General features: G+C 40.7%; 1 protein-coding gene across 4 annotated transcripts in view; it reads right to left on the reverse strand.

Moving 5' to 3' along the window:
- Window positions 1-13642, reverse strand: part of AVL9 (AVL9 cell migration associated) — a 75999-nt gene that overhangs the window by 4226 nt on the left and 58131 nt on the right. The window contains exons 13-17 of one of the 4 annotated variants that reach the window (XR_009260335.1): window positions 11936-12053; window positions 9198-9251; window positions 8631-8719; window positions 5375-5699; window positions 1133-4555 (exon numbers count right to left, since the gene is read on the reverse strand). Coding sequence is in view for 1 of the 4 variants with exons in the window: in XM_058724654.1 (XP_058580637.1) it covers window positions 5584-5699; window positions 8631-8719; window positions 9198-9251; window positions 11936-12053 (377 nt within the window). In the remaining 3 variants the exon portion in view is untranslated. Of the gene's footprint in view, window positions 1-1132; window positions 5700-8630; window positions 8720-9197; window positions 9252-11935; window positions 12054-12182; window positions 12277-13642 lie in introns of those variants that run through there. The other 3 variants (XR_009260334.1, XM_058724654.1, XR_009260336.1) reach the window with 3 other exon arrangements.

The following is a 13642-nucleotide window of genomic DNA, read 5'->3' on the forward strand; positions in this document are numbered from 1 at the left end:
CCTGGCTTCAACAACGATCCATATTTCATCATGTGGCTTTCGTCATTTTCCCACAGCTCTAGTCCACATTCATGTGTTGCAGGTATGTAGCCGGATCCAGTGAAAGGTAACACCCATACATTTAAATGGTTTGAATCTTGGTTCTTGTCCTATTGGGATGTCAGCAGTTCCAAATACAGGTGTTCACAGGTTATACAAAGAGCATAACCATTCTGATCTCCTCCCCCAGGCTGCTCCCTGGCTTCTGACTCCATGATCATACAAAGTATGCTTAGTGTGGGGAGATTAAGTGCAGGCAGAGAAGACCTTCACGAAAGGCTATTCCTTGGAAAAAAACTGGCCCCATAATCATACTCCTTCTAGATGTTACCAGATTCAATAATTGCAACTCCCATCTTATCGGAGTAAAAAACAGGCAGTTCTGACCTTGGAGAGGAGAGGGAACCATCACCCCACCACAGCAGAGCCTGACGCCCAGTTGGCAGAGGTCCTTGGAAAAGGGGAGAGGCCGGGGGCACCGAGCTCTACTGTGGCCAAGTACCTCATCAGCTCCGGGGTGTTAACGGTGCACGTCAGAGAACACTGGTACCTTAAATTAACCCTACACTCAAGTCAGCGCACGTTCCCATGGGGCAAAGAAATCTGTCTGCTTCTATGAAGCACATCACAAAGCTCATCTTTTGTACAACAGCTGTAAGAAAATCACCATACATGGAAATATATATGAAAATACGCCAGGAGCCCTCAGTGGAAATGCCAAGGGCTAGTCCGAAGCTTACCGGTCCAGATGGGAAAATGGGCTGCTTGCGACAATGTTCTATTCCCCTGGGGGTTTCTGTCAGTGAGCATGTGATATGACTGCACGACCAATCTCTGCTTGGTTATACTTTGTGCACTTAGCCTTCCACAGAAGCTAAGAGGCTCTTCCTGCAGAGGCCACCACCTTAAAAATAGAGGCACCACCATAAACAACATCAACACGAGAGTTTAAAGGAGTAACGAGTCCTTTAGTTGGGTCTGTGTGCTGGTTTCTTACACGAAGTTGGCACTGCTGTCCAACCGTGGAGCGGGCCAGAGACCACACCGACAACATGAAGGGTATTTCTAGAAAGACAGGCCAAGTACAACTGTGTGCAGGACAAACAGGATAATTTTATTCTTATGTTTCCTTAAAATAAAAATACAGAACTTTTACAATTCACTATGATTAGACGTGATTTATAATTTTAACATTTTTTTTTTTTTTAACAAATGACAACGGAAAGAAAGAACTAGTACAAATTATAAACCTACTGGAGCAAAGAGAAACTATCTTTCTGATCAAAACATGTGCCAAAGCCAAACCTCCTCAGAAAACTTTCTAAGATTTCTTAGCTAAACTTTCTCAGAGGGTTTGCGGGAAGCCTTTAATCTCAAATATTTAAACTATTTTTGTGACCACTAAATGCCTTCACCAACTTGTTAATCAAACGCTTCCTACATTTAGGAAGCAATGACCAAGTGGCCTGAAACACATTAAGTCTTGATCCTATTTTTCCAGCTATAAATTATTAATATTTCAAGAAAACAAAGTATTTTCTAAGCACAGAAGCTTTCTAAAAAACTTCAATTACCATTTCTGGCTCAGTACCTGACTGAAATGTTCAAATGTTTATATTGCACACAAAAAAATCTGAGCAGCATACTGTGTGTGTGAGAAGCTGATGAAAAAGAAGACTGGGGAAAAAACCCTAAATTGTGTCCCATTTACATGATTTAAATATATAGTTTCTATATCTTTAATTAATAGAAGTAAAAAGGTAAACTTTAGAACAGCACAGAAATACAAATCATTAGAGTTTTACAAAATATACTCAACCCCTATACGTGCACAATCTTTTTAATTCTGGAGTTACCATACAAGGGAGGAGCTAATTTCTTCCCCTTCATACGAAAGCAGGAAGTCACACGTACAAAGTTATTTATATGAAAACAATAAAGATCCACATTCCTCTTCTTTGTCCTTGACAAATATTTATGGAATGTTGGAAATTATGAAAAAACAATTCCAATGTCACGAAGTCCAAAGACCTGGAATGAAATACTCCCAGTGGCACACTGCGTTGCACAGAATGACAATCCTCTTCTAGAAACCAGGGCTGCGCTCCCTGTCAGCTTTAATGGCTGCCCACCGACCTGGGTGGAAAGGCCACGAATGCTGGGCCACCTCTGGTGGCATGCAAATGTTGATGCCATCTCGAGTCCCAACCAGCTCCCTGATAAAATAATGGACAACATGTAGCAGCTACTGTCCTCACAGGCTACTCGCCCCAACCACTGACAAGGATAAAAAAGTTCATGCGGTTCAAGATCAGTCCACTGCCCCTTCCAGAGCTGAACGCTCCCCAACTCGTCACCAGGCCCAGAGGGAAACACGGGCTGTAACTTCCACAAAACAAAGTAAGAACAAAACCTGCCTGCCGGGGAGATATTATAGCTTCATTTTCAAACTTGTAACCAGTAGATTAAAATCCTAACTTCTCTGTAAAAGAATTCTTATAACTTTCAGCACATTAAATACTGTGTCCTCAGAATACCTTCATTCAGATTGTAAGTACCTTGTTCCTCAATTTTGTGACTTCTAACTTCTCTCCCTTCCAAATTTGCTTTCTTCTTACGTTTCTAAAGTAAATTATCATAAAAAAAAAATCCAATGCTTAATATAGAACTGAGAAAGCAAGATAAGATTCAGGAAATCACGTCATATGCTCTGGTTTGCTGCCTGAGGATATTTCTGCTGTTTCTTAAAGCAAAAAGTAGATAAGGATTGTTTTAGAGCTTGGGCACTAACTAGTAAATCACTAGGGGATCTGGAGATAGACTATTCATCCTGGTTATGTGAGTCAAATGCATACACGAGATAACTCTGAGCCTCACTCTTGACATGCAACTTTTTCTCTTAACGCAGGTCGGGTGGTTGGTAGCCTTAACTCTTTTCCTTCCCTATGTCAATTGTCATCACAATGCCTTAGTAGGAACTAAATGCCAGGGACTTTTCCCCAGCACTACTTTTAAGTTACCTAGATAGCAGTGAGGCCACCGCCAAGCTATAGATGCAGTCTGTGTGGCTGGCACACCCTGGAAAGGCCTGGCTGACCCTAGCTCCCTCAGGCCTACTTACCAATACTCAGTTCTTAGACACAAAGGGACTGGAGCAAGTGTGGCCAAAGCAGAACATCCACCTTTACCGGTGCTATGTCTAAAGATGGCCCCATGTTGGCTCCCGTGGCTCACAGAACCAGGAAGGCTACAGCTTCTGGGGCTGGCCACTCAGCTGAAGCCTGGAATCCAAGTCACAAGCACGCGGGCTCCCAGGACAAGGGGCCAAGCTTCCTGCCTTCAACTGTGCTGGCCGCCCTGGGGCCCCTGCCAACAACATATTAGTTTACGCTCTCTGAAAACTCCAATGCCTCCCAGAACCTGAAGGAAATATAGTTACAGTCTTTTGACTACTTCTCTGACAAAAGTTCTATCTTTTGAGATACTCGCTTTATGCTGAAAGTCAGTTAAATGACCAGCTTAAGAGCTGAACTCTGAACTAGAAAAATTAATAGCAAGTTCATGTAAAGGTATATGTTAAAATGGGGAAAAAGTGATCTTAAAGCAAAGTTAAATTTCACGTAACCATTTTTATTTCAGTGGGATAGCAACGTGTAGATTGGCCTGCTTCTGAACAGTGAGAGATGAGAGTTTACCCCAAGCCTGCAACTCAAACAAACTGGAGGATGGACCAGCGGTGCGCCGGCCGGCCTCGCAGCTGCTCTTGGTGCTGTGAAACTTGGGCAGTAGAGAGCTAACAACTGCACACTAACACTAGACACCCCGACTAATGATGTGGCCTCAAGAAACAGGATGTTAGAATGAATTCTTTATAGTCTCAGTGCAACACTAATTAAAGTTACCTTTTAAGGTGTTGTTTGGTTATTACTTTCTTCTCTTCAAATAGTATTTCCTGAGAAGGCTAACTTCCCCAGCAGAAGTGGAGTTAATAGAGTTCTCACAATAAGCCCTTTCATTGATCATCACTGAATTCTTGAGTTATTGTGCTCAAAAGGAAGTACGCTTTTACGTTTGTCAGACTTGTGTTAAACACAAATAGGAGATTTTAGAGACATTTAGATTATATCCCTATGTCCATTTCACATGCCCTAGAAGAATTTACTTCTTACATCAACATTTTGTAAGGGATAATCAAATATAATCACGTGTTCTCCTTAATTAGATCCCTTATTTTCCCAACACCCTATCATATGTAGATCATACTCACAACATATTTGCCAACTGTCCTTTGTTACTGAAAAAAGTCTGTCCCCTGTAAGTACTCCCTGAGAACACCCATCCAAAGTCCCCTTGAAAAGCAAATGAGAGCTGTGCATGGCAGATACGTGAGGTCCAGTTGTATAAAAATCTTCAGTACGTAGCACACATGTGCATGTGTCTAAGGTGAAACCAGAGGTCCTTTGTGAAACAAGACTGATGTCACAGCTGTAGTTTTCTCCTCTTGCCTCTTGCTTTTCTAAACGTGAGTGAAGATGAGATTTCTATTTAATATTTATGGATCATCTCGTTTTTCTTTTATAAATACTTTTATAATGGGGTAGGGATTGATTACCGAAGGATTTTCCATCAGGGAAGTAGAAAGACCAAGTGCCTTGAAAAGCTGTATGAAGAATCAGACTAAGAAAAAACCTGTTATGTCTGTAAACAGCCAATTGGAAACGGTTTAAAAGAAGAAATAGAAGGCACAAACTGCGGGTTAAAAAATGCTTGTAGAAGACTGCAAGATAACTAGAGTTGACAGAACTCACACCTAGGGCTTCTAAAGCCTTGCCCTAAATACACATTTCGGTTACACCACTCCAACACCACTGTGACATTCTCGATGCCTCAGAGCAAGTGCTTAGGACTGGGAAAGAATAAACTATAAACATAAAACAAAACACTTCATCCTCAGAACTACTGCCTCTGGCTTTCACGTTTCTGGGAGTCAGTGAATTGATAAGTGTGTTTTGTGGGTAGAGAACCAACAAACAAAAAACCATCACATAATCAGCAAAGTAACAACAAAGGGCTGGACTGTATGGCCCCTTAACTTTATAAGCACATTTTAGGGCCAACTTGAAATTAAAATAGTAAGATAACTTAATTTTACCACATATAAATTACAATGGCCACCTGGATATTCAAACAGCAAAAGAGAACAAAATTTACATAAGTAAAAACTTTTCTAAAGTAAACAAATGTAGAATATCAGGACTGAAAATTCATTAGAAGGTTCACTGTGTGTTTTAATCAGGCTCAGACTGAAATAAAAGTAGTCAATTTAAACCCCAACCTGGAAAGCCATCCCCTCTATGGCTGCGATTTCATCTCTCCAGCATCCTGTGAATTCGTTTAGACAGAGGGCAACCATCCATGTAAACAGTTCGACGTACTGGTCCCCTGCCATGGACCTGTGGCCAATGAAGAGGAACAGTCTGGGAGCAGCAGACAGACAGGGAACACTTAAACTTAAGGAAGCGACCACAGCCTCTGGACACCTTGTCAGGGCTTCCCGTCGGGCGGCTCAGTGAGACTCTGGGGGGCGGGACTGGCGAAAGTGGAAAGCCAGGAAGACATAGCTGTCTTTGCACTGGAAAAAGCTCCTCCAACTGATTGGCCTGGAGGGAGAGGAGAGGAAAAACAAAAGGAAACATGTCTTCACTTTTGTTAGGAGATACTGAAAGACCAATGCTAATAAATGTTTATTTACTGTTACACATCAGTATGTTAATAGTTACTAAAACAGCATTAAAACGTTTTTTTTTAACGCTTATTTTTGAAAGAGACAGAGACACAGAGTGTGAGCAGGGGAGGGGCAGAGAGAAGGAGACACAGAATCCGAAGTAGGGTCCAGGCTCTGAGTGGTCAGCAAAGAGCCTGATGCAAGGTTCTAACTCACGAACTGCAAGACCATGATCTGAGCTGAAGTCGGACGCTTAACTGACTGAGCCACCCAGGCGCCCCACTAAAATACTGTTTAAGTTTCTAGGTTCAAAACAATCCCTTTCCATGGGTATATTTAGTAGGAAACTGGGTAACTTCTGGGTTAAGAGCCTACTCTCCTAAGCGTTCGTTCTGAAGGTGGTCAGCCAGTTCTTTCCGTTATACTTAGCATGCTAGGCCAGCGGTTCTCAGCACTGGCTGTGCATCAGAATCACCTGGGAGAGCTGAAAAAAAAGCAAAAAACAAACTATGTGCTCTCTCGGTGGCTCACATCCAAGTTGATAACTGATAACCACCTCCCCAGGCAAGAGTGGTTAGGCTGCTCTCAGGAAATGTGCTTTTGTCATCTGAGACACTGCTGCCAGGGGCGCCTGGGTGGCTCAGTTGGTTGGGTGTCCGACTTCGGCTCAGGTCATGATCTCACAGTTTGTGAGTTTGAGCCCTGTGTCGGGCTCTGTGCTGACAGCTCAGAGCCTGGAGCCTGCTTTGGATTCTGTGTCTCCATCTCTCTCTGTCCCTAACCCACTCACATTCTGTCTCTGTCTCTCTCAAAAATAAACAAACACTTAAAAAAAAAAAATTTGAAACGCTGCTGCCATAAATGAAGATGCCGACTGCTCCATCTGCCTCAGGTCTGTCTGTTTTGTTTTAAAGAATCTTATCTCCAAAGCTGATGTACAAGTGAAATTACTGCAGTTAAATCATATACTCCCACTATTCTTAGGGGAGTGGGGAAGAGAGCTGGCCTTAGCAGCAGCATCACTAATAATGAAGTAACAATCGACATCATATACCTATATGAAGTAGAATTTTTCTATTAAAAAGAATTCAAAATAAGTTAAACGCGTAATATTGTATGGAAATAAATGCTCACATCTTAAATTCCATTCCCTGCCATGAGACAGACCCACTGATGGGCTTTGTGCTCTATGTCTGTCTTTTAAAGGGTCCACACAGTACGTATGTAGCTCACTCACCCCGATTCTAGGTACACAGAATGTTAGAGCTCAGGCCTGCACAGAAATCACCTAATTCCAAGGCTTTTGAACTGTGTACAGGAAGGGTTAGTCAACCTTTCAAGGAAGCTAAGGAAGGAGATGGCACCTATTTTTACATATTGATGTGGCAAAGCAAATATGGCAAAATGTAAATAACTGGTGAACCTGAGATAATTGGGAGCATGTACACTGTTGCACCAAGTCTGAAATTATATAAAAAAAAAGTTAAACATATAAAAAAGGAATGAAACTTTTTTTTAGAATGGATATGGAACAAACTGCAAAGTATTTTAAGTGAAGAACACTGCACAAGAATGTATATGACACCATGCTACCATTTGACAGGCTTCAGTTCTCAGGGTAACGCTGGCCTCATTAGATGAACTGGGGAGGATCATATCCCATCCACTACATTCTGAAAGAGTTTGTATAAAATTAGTATTATTCCTGGGGTGTCTGGCTGGCTCAGTCAGTTAAGCGTCCAACTCTTGGTTTTGACTCAGGTCATGATCTCATGGTTTCATGAGTTTGAGTCCCGCATAGGGCTCTGTGCTTGGAATTCTCTTTCTCAAGCTCTCTCTCTCTGCCCCTCCCCTACTCACGCTGTCTCTCTCTCAAAAATAGATAAAACTTAAAAAAAAAATTCAGTATTATTTCTTAAACATTTGATAAAATTCATAAGTGAAGCCATCTTTACCTGGATTAAATAAAAAACCTTATGGCATGGTTTTTATTTTTAATTCAATTTATTTACTAGATATAGGGCTATTCAAATTCCTGACTACTTACTGCATCAATTTTGGCAATTTGAGGTTTTTTTTTTTTTTACTGTTTATTTTTGAGGTGGAGGGGCAGAGAGAGGGGAATAGAAGATCTGAAGCAGGCTCTGAGCTGATAGCAGAGAGCCTGATGCGGGGCCTGAACTCATGAACCAGGAGATCATGACCTGAGCTGAAGTCAGACATTTAAGTGAGCCACCCAGGCACCGTGGCAATTTGAGTCTTTCAAATAATCTGCATATTTCATCTGGCAAAAAACTGGCATAAAGTTATTCACAATATTCCCTTATAATCTTTTTCATTTCTGTAAGATCTATAGTGATGTCCCCTCTTTCATTCCCAATACTGGTAACTTGTATTTTTTCTCTTATTAGTCTATGAAGGTTTTATTGATATTGTTGATCTTTTAAAAATCGCCTGTTCATTTCAGTGATTTTTTTTTACTGTATGTTAATACCTTCGAAGACAGCACTCTTAATGTCTGCTTTATTATGGTGTTCTACTACTTATACAAAAATGCAGGCAGCACAGGAAATGGGGACAAAACTCCAGTGAAATTTGAATCCTTGTAAGAGAACAGTGAATTCATCAGAAAATTGGTTTCTTTCCATCAGGTGTGGCAAAATTTGCTGAACTTTGACATTACCTGATGTCACAAGAATTTTAACATTTTGTGAATATTTTCACAAAAACAACTTTTGTATTCAACACTCTTGTATTATAGGATACACAGATTTCTACAACTTTATGATTTTATCAATGACACACTGAGTACAGAGAAGAGATGTGTTATGATTCTAATCTGTTTCTGGCTAAGGGCATGTCTTACCAACAGCTTTTCCTGTTTGTACAACATTTCGGCTGGTTGTGACCATGACGTTTCCAATTTTTTTGCCACGTTCACTGTTTTGAACAGAACTGAGTAAAGCAAAGAAGTTTTAAGTACATTACAAAAATTCACACACAGCACCTTCTATAACCATCCCCCAAATTAGAATTGAGAAAAGAAGCTAAATTATTTGTTGTGCATCAATTAATTTAGTAAACTTTTAAGCATGTACATTTTCAGAAAATACTAAAATAACATACAGATGAACCAAAAAAAAGGACATAAGGATGCATGGTTAATTCTCCCTACAGTTATGATTGGCTAAAGTTACTCCACCAGAATAAAAATGGCAACTCTGTTATTAGTTCACACCATTCTCTATGAGACAGCAGTGTTTTCACTCTGAAACATACACACTGCTGAGCTGAAGAATGTTATGCACATATTTGGTTACTATTTGAAGCACAAGTCTATCAAGTGGAGAAAAACAATTCCTAATTAGCAATGAAACACATGGCATAAACTCAGACATAAAAATTTTCCTAGTTTTTTTCTCTAAATACTCACTGTGAGAATCTTAACTTCATGTCTGACACTGAGTACTGGCCTTGAAAAGGATGACTGTAAAACAAAGTTTGAGTCTATTAGATTAGAAGTATTTGACCAATAAAGCTGCAAAACAAAGCTGTCACAAGAAAGTATCAGTAAACCTTGCAGGGATGACTCAGCTGGGTGGTGGTGTTCTGCATGTGACAACAGGTCTTTGATCACAGCTCTCTATTTACAGTCTCGGGAGCCTCTCTGAGCTTAATTCCTCACTTGTAAAAAGGTGTTTTTTTTTGTTTTTTTTTTTTTCCCCTTGGAGTGCGGTGGGTGGTTTGTGTTAATGCTACACTAATGTTCTGATTTATTTGGTCTGGGGTTGGGCTAAGCATCAATGTTTATTTAATTTTTTTAAGTTTAGTTTTGAGGGAGACAGAGACAGCATGATTGGGGGAGAGGCAGAGGGAGGGAAAGACAATCCCAAGCAGGCTCCATGCGGTCAGTGCAGAGCGCGATGTGGGACTCGAACTCACGAACTGTGAGATCACGACCTGAGCTGAAACCAAGAGTCAGACAGACACTTAACCAACTGAGCCACCCAGGCGCCCGCCCCTATTTGCACATTTTTAAAACCACTGTCTTAGAATCCTTTAAAGCCCATTCCAGCTAAGCCTCTTATGAACCTGCATTAAAATCTGTAGAGTTGGTTCAGGGCACCTGGGTGGCTCAGTGGTTAAGCATCCGACTTCGGCTCAGGTCATGATCTCACAGTATGTGAGTTCGAGCCCCACGTGGGGCTCTGTGCTGACAGCTCAGAGCCTGGAGCCTGCTTCAGATTCTGTGCCTCCTTCTCTCTTTGCCCCTCCCCAACTTGTGCCCTGTCTCTCTATGTCTCTATGTCTCTGAAAAAATAAATAAACGTTAAAAAAAAAAAAAAATCTGTAGAGTTGGTTCAAATTTGAGGCACCACAGCAAATGCAGAGACTGGATAAAGATCTGACCAGCAGGGGAGGAGACCAGATGGCCCTGCATGACACACTGCGGATGGTCGCAGTGGACCCCCCAAACCCCCCACCCCAGCACCACCACAGTGAGGGCCACCAGGCAAACAAACTCACATCTGTTTCCCTTCATCACTCTTTAAAATACAGGCCTTGTGGTTAGTGAGGGAAAATACTTTGAACTCTCAGCTCTTTCATTTAATACTATTAAGCTGTTTTTGCCTTTTAATTCTGTTTTTACCACATTCAAATGGCAACATAGGTTTCTGCTACAGCCCAGCGTGATGATTAAATCCACCAAAATCGTTGCTGAACCTAGTCATTTTTCTTGATAGATGATATAAAGGCTAACAGACATGTTCTTTACAACCCTGCTATACTTCATCCTTGCAGATGCTTCCCCAAGTTACTACGACATAAATATCTGGATTTTGGGGGGAGGGAGAGGGAATATTCTTCATAGCACCACTTATATCACATTCCCAGTCTAGTTAACTCTGGCTCCCAAATAATACAGTAGTCAGTACAAAGTTGATTTTTGTCTGACTCTTACTGAGAAGTTTAAAATACAAATAAAAACAAACGTTCAGTGTACACCTGATAAACATTCTGTTCATCATTACAAAAACATTTTAATAGTTTAATTTAGAAAAGAAGTTCTCAGGGTGTACAGTAGTTCCCCCTTATCTGCGGAGGATACACTCCGAGATCCCCAGTGGATGCCTGAAACCACAGACAGTACTGAATCCCATATAATCATTATGTTTTTTCCTGTACATACATACCTGCGATAAAGTTTAATTTATAAATTAGGCACAGCGAGATTAACAAAAATTAATGATAAAACAATTATAACACTACACTGCAATCAAAGTTATGTGAATGTGGTCTTTCTCTTTTCCTCTGAAAATCTCTTCTGGCACTACACTCACCCTTCCTCCTCTGGTGATGGGAGAGGATAAAATGCCTACGCGATGAGATGAAGTGAGGTGAAGGATGTTAAGTACTGTGATGGAGCGTTAGGTTGCTGCTGACCTGACAATACATCACAAAAAAGACCATTTGCTTCCAGACTGCGGGTGACCCGGAGTAACCGAAACTGGAAAGCGAAGCCACGGATAAGGGGGTACTACCGCACATGTTCTATCAATGGGTCTCCTCACACTCCTCTGTTCCATTCAAAGATAACCTCATGTCATAATGGCCCCACACCACAGCATATTTAAATGTCTTTTATGCCTACGTGGATAAAGTCTGTCAACATTCAATACTGCGACAGGTATTAAATTTTGTAGGATTTTAGAACCTGCGGTGGAAGCTAGGCTTGAGCACACACCTAGGAGTTCAAATATCAACTTTAGCTTTTTCACACTTCATGTTTTAAAATAACCTCTCAGTGGTATTTCCTTCAAGGTTTCTACCTGGTTTGACCATTCAGCTAAAGTACAGATCCAGGGAAAGGGAGAGAAGAACTGTCATGCATCGAGTATCACCATGTGCCAAGATTTCCTCTTCTGAATTATGCCAAGATCTGGGAGAAATGCAAATCCTTCCAAAAATGTCTGGAGCATTTTGTGTAAGAAGAACAGGGAAGCAGTTTTCAGCTGCTTCTCTGTATCTGGGATTTTATAATTTACTTCAGGAGATTTTTGGAGATATTCACAATGTCCTCAAAGTTAAAATACAATCCTTCTTTACATTAGGGCATACTTAGTAAATCCACCATGTTACATACTATCAACCTTCAGAGGACGTGCTTACTTTGGATTTATTTCTGCAAGTGCCGGATGCTTGTTGCTGTTCCACACCCTGTAGTTGTGAGTATTCTTCCATGCTGTAACAAAGGTTGTCCCATAGTCCGATAGTATCTTTTCATTATCTGTCAATCAAATATTTGAAAGTTGAGCTGGACTGTAGCCAGTCAGGGATGTGAAAATTAACAACCAAAAAGGGTGAAGGAATGGCTTTGTCCCCTCCACCCCCCTGCTTTATAGGGGAGATAGCCTACCAGATATCAGGAAACTTGGGTCTAGTTCCAGAAATCCTGTTAAGAAGCTATGTGGCCTTTGGCAAGTCACTTAATCACTCAGAACTTCATTTTCCTAACCGGAAAATAAGAGGGTTGAGCCAGATATATTCTAAGGTTCCTTATAATTCCAAAATATTTCCACGTTCTCCTTACCAAGGTTAGGAGGCATAGTATTATTTAACAAAAACTGTAGGCTGGACAGTAACTGTACTGATGTATACATATGGAGTAGGCAATCAGAGCATCTTTCTGTCTTTTCACAAATTGTCATTTTTCTATTAAAAAATTAGAATGAATACATGAATTGGTTTTTTAGTCATTTTTTTCTTCTTTGCACTTTATCACACTATTTGGTGAAACTCATTCCTTAATTTCCAAGCACTTCACTGTTATTTTACTTAAAATAACAAAGGAATTTTCATATTTAATGTTGAAAACTTTTCAGTTCAAAAAAATTTTTTTTAATGTTTATTTTTGAGAGAGAGAGAGACAGAGAGAGAGAGAGAGAGAGAGAGACAGACAGACAGACAGACAGACCCCGACCCAGACTCTGAAGCAGGCTCAGGCTCTAAACTGTCAGCACAGAGCCCAACGTGGGGCTCGAACTCAGACTGCGAAACCATGACCTGAGCCAAAGTTGGACACTTAATCTTAACTGATGGAGCCACCCCAGGAGCCCCATGGCTTTTTCATTATCATGAGGAAGCTTTAAGAGAGCATTTGTTCTGCTTGGAAGAACAGAAAACGTTTGGAGAATGGATTTGAATGGCTTTTTCTTCACATACTAATTATAAGTTGCTTGCTTTGAAGGTGAAACATGACTTTTGTGGCTGGGAAAAAGGAAGAGGATACACATGGCTCTAAATGCAAAATATACGGAACTTCTTTTAAGAACGTATTCCTCAAACAGTTCACTAGGCTGAATCTCCTTTAACAGCAGCATGGGCCTGAGTCAGATTATTTGAGTTTAAATCACAGCTCAGTCTCTACCAGATGGATGAGCAACCTATTTAACCTTTCTGTGTCTCACTGCCTCCCTGTAAAAAGATGACAGGGTATGTACCTCCAGGACTGTTGTGAGGTTGAAATTAGTTAGTAGACATAAGGTGCTCAAAATAAAACAGGTCCCTGCACGTATGAAATGTTCCAAAAGAAAAAGAAAAAGAAAAAAAAGGCCAGTTACTACTATTATTCAGCACTTACAGCTATCGGGGCAAATATGTTTAAAAAGTAAATTAGTCATGAAGCTAACATGACTGGTGGAGACTGGGGTTTTCTTACTAGATTATTGTATGATTCTGAACTTGAGCATTTAGTCTTGGGTGTCTCAGCCGCTAAATCTGTAGAAGAGGCAGATATCTAACAATGTCTCAAATAAGGACAGAGTGTTCCTTTATAAATGAAGCACACACCTGGAGCCTGGGTTCCAAATGTCACAC

The sequence above is a fragment of the Neofelis nebulosa genome, chromosome 4, assembly GCF_028018385.1.
Source record: "Neofelis nebulosa isolate mNeoNeb1 chromosome 4, mNeoNeb1.pri, whole genome shotgun sequence".
In the NCBI taxonomy this organism is placed as follows: Eukaryota; Metazoa; Chordata; class Mammalia; order Carnivora; family Felidae; genus Neofelis; species Neofelis nebulosa.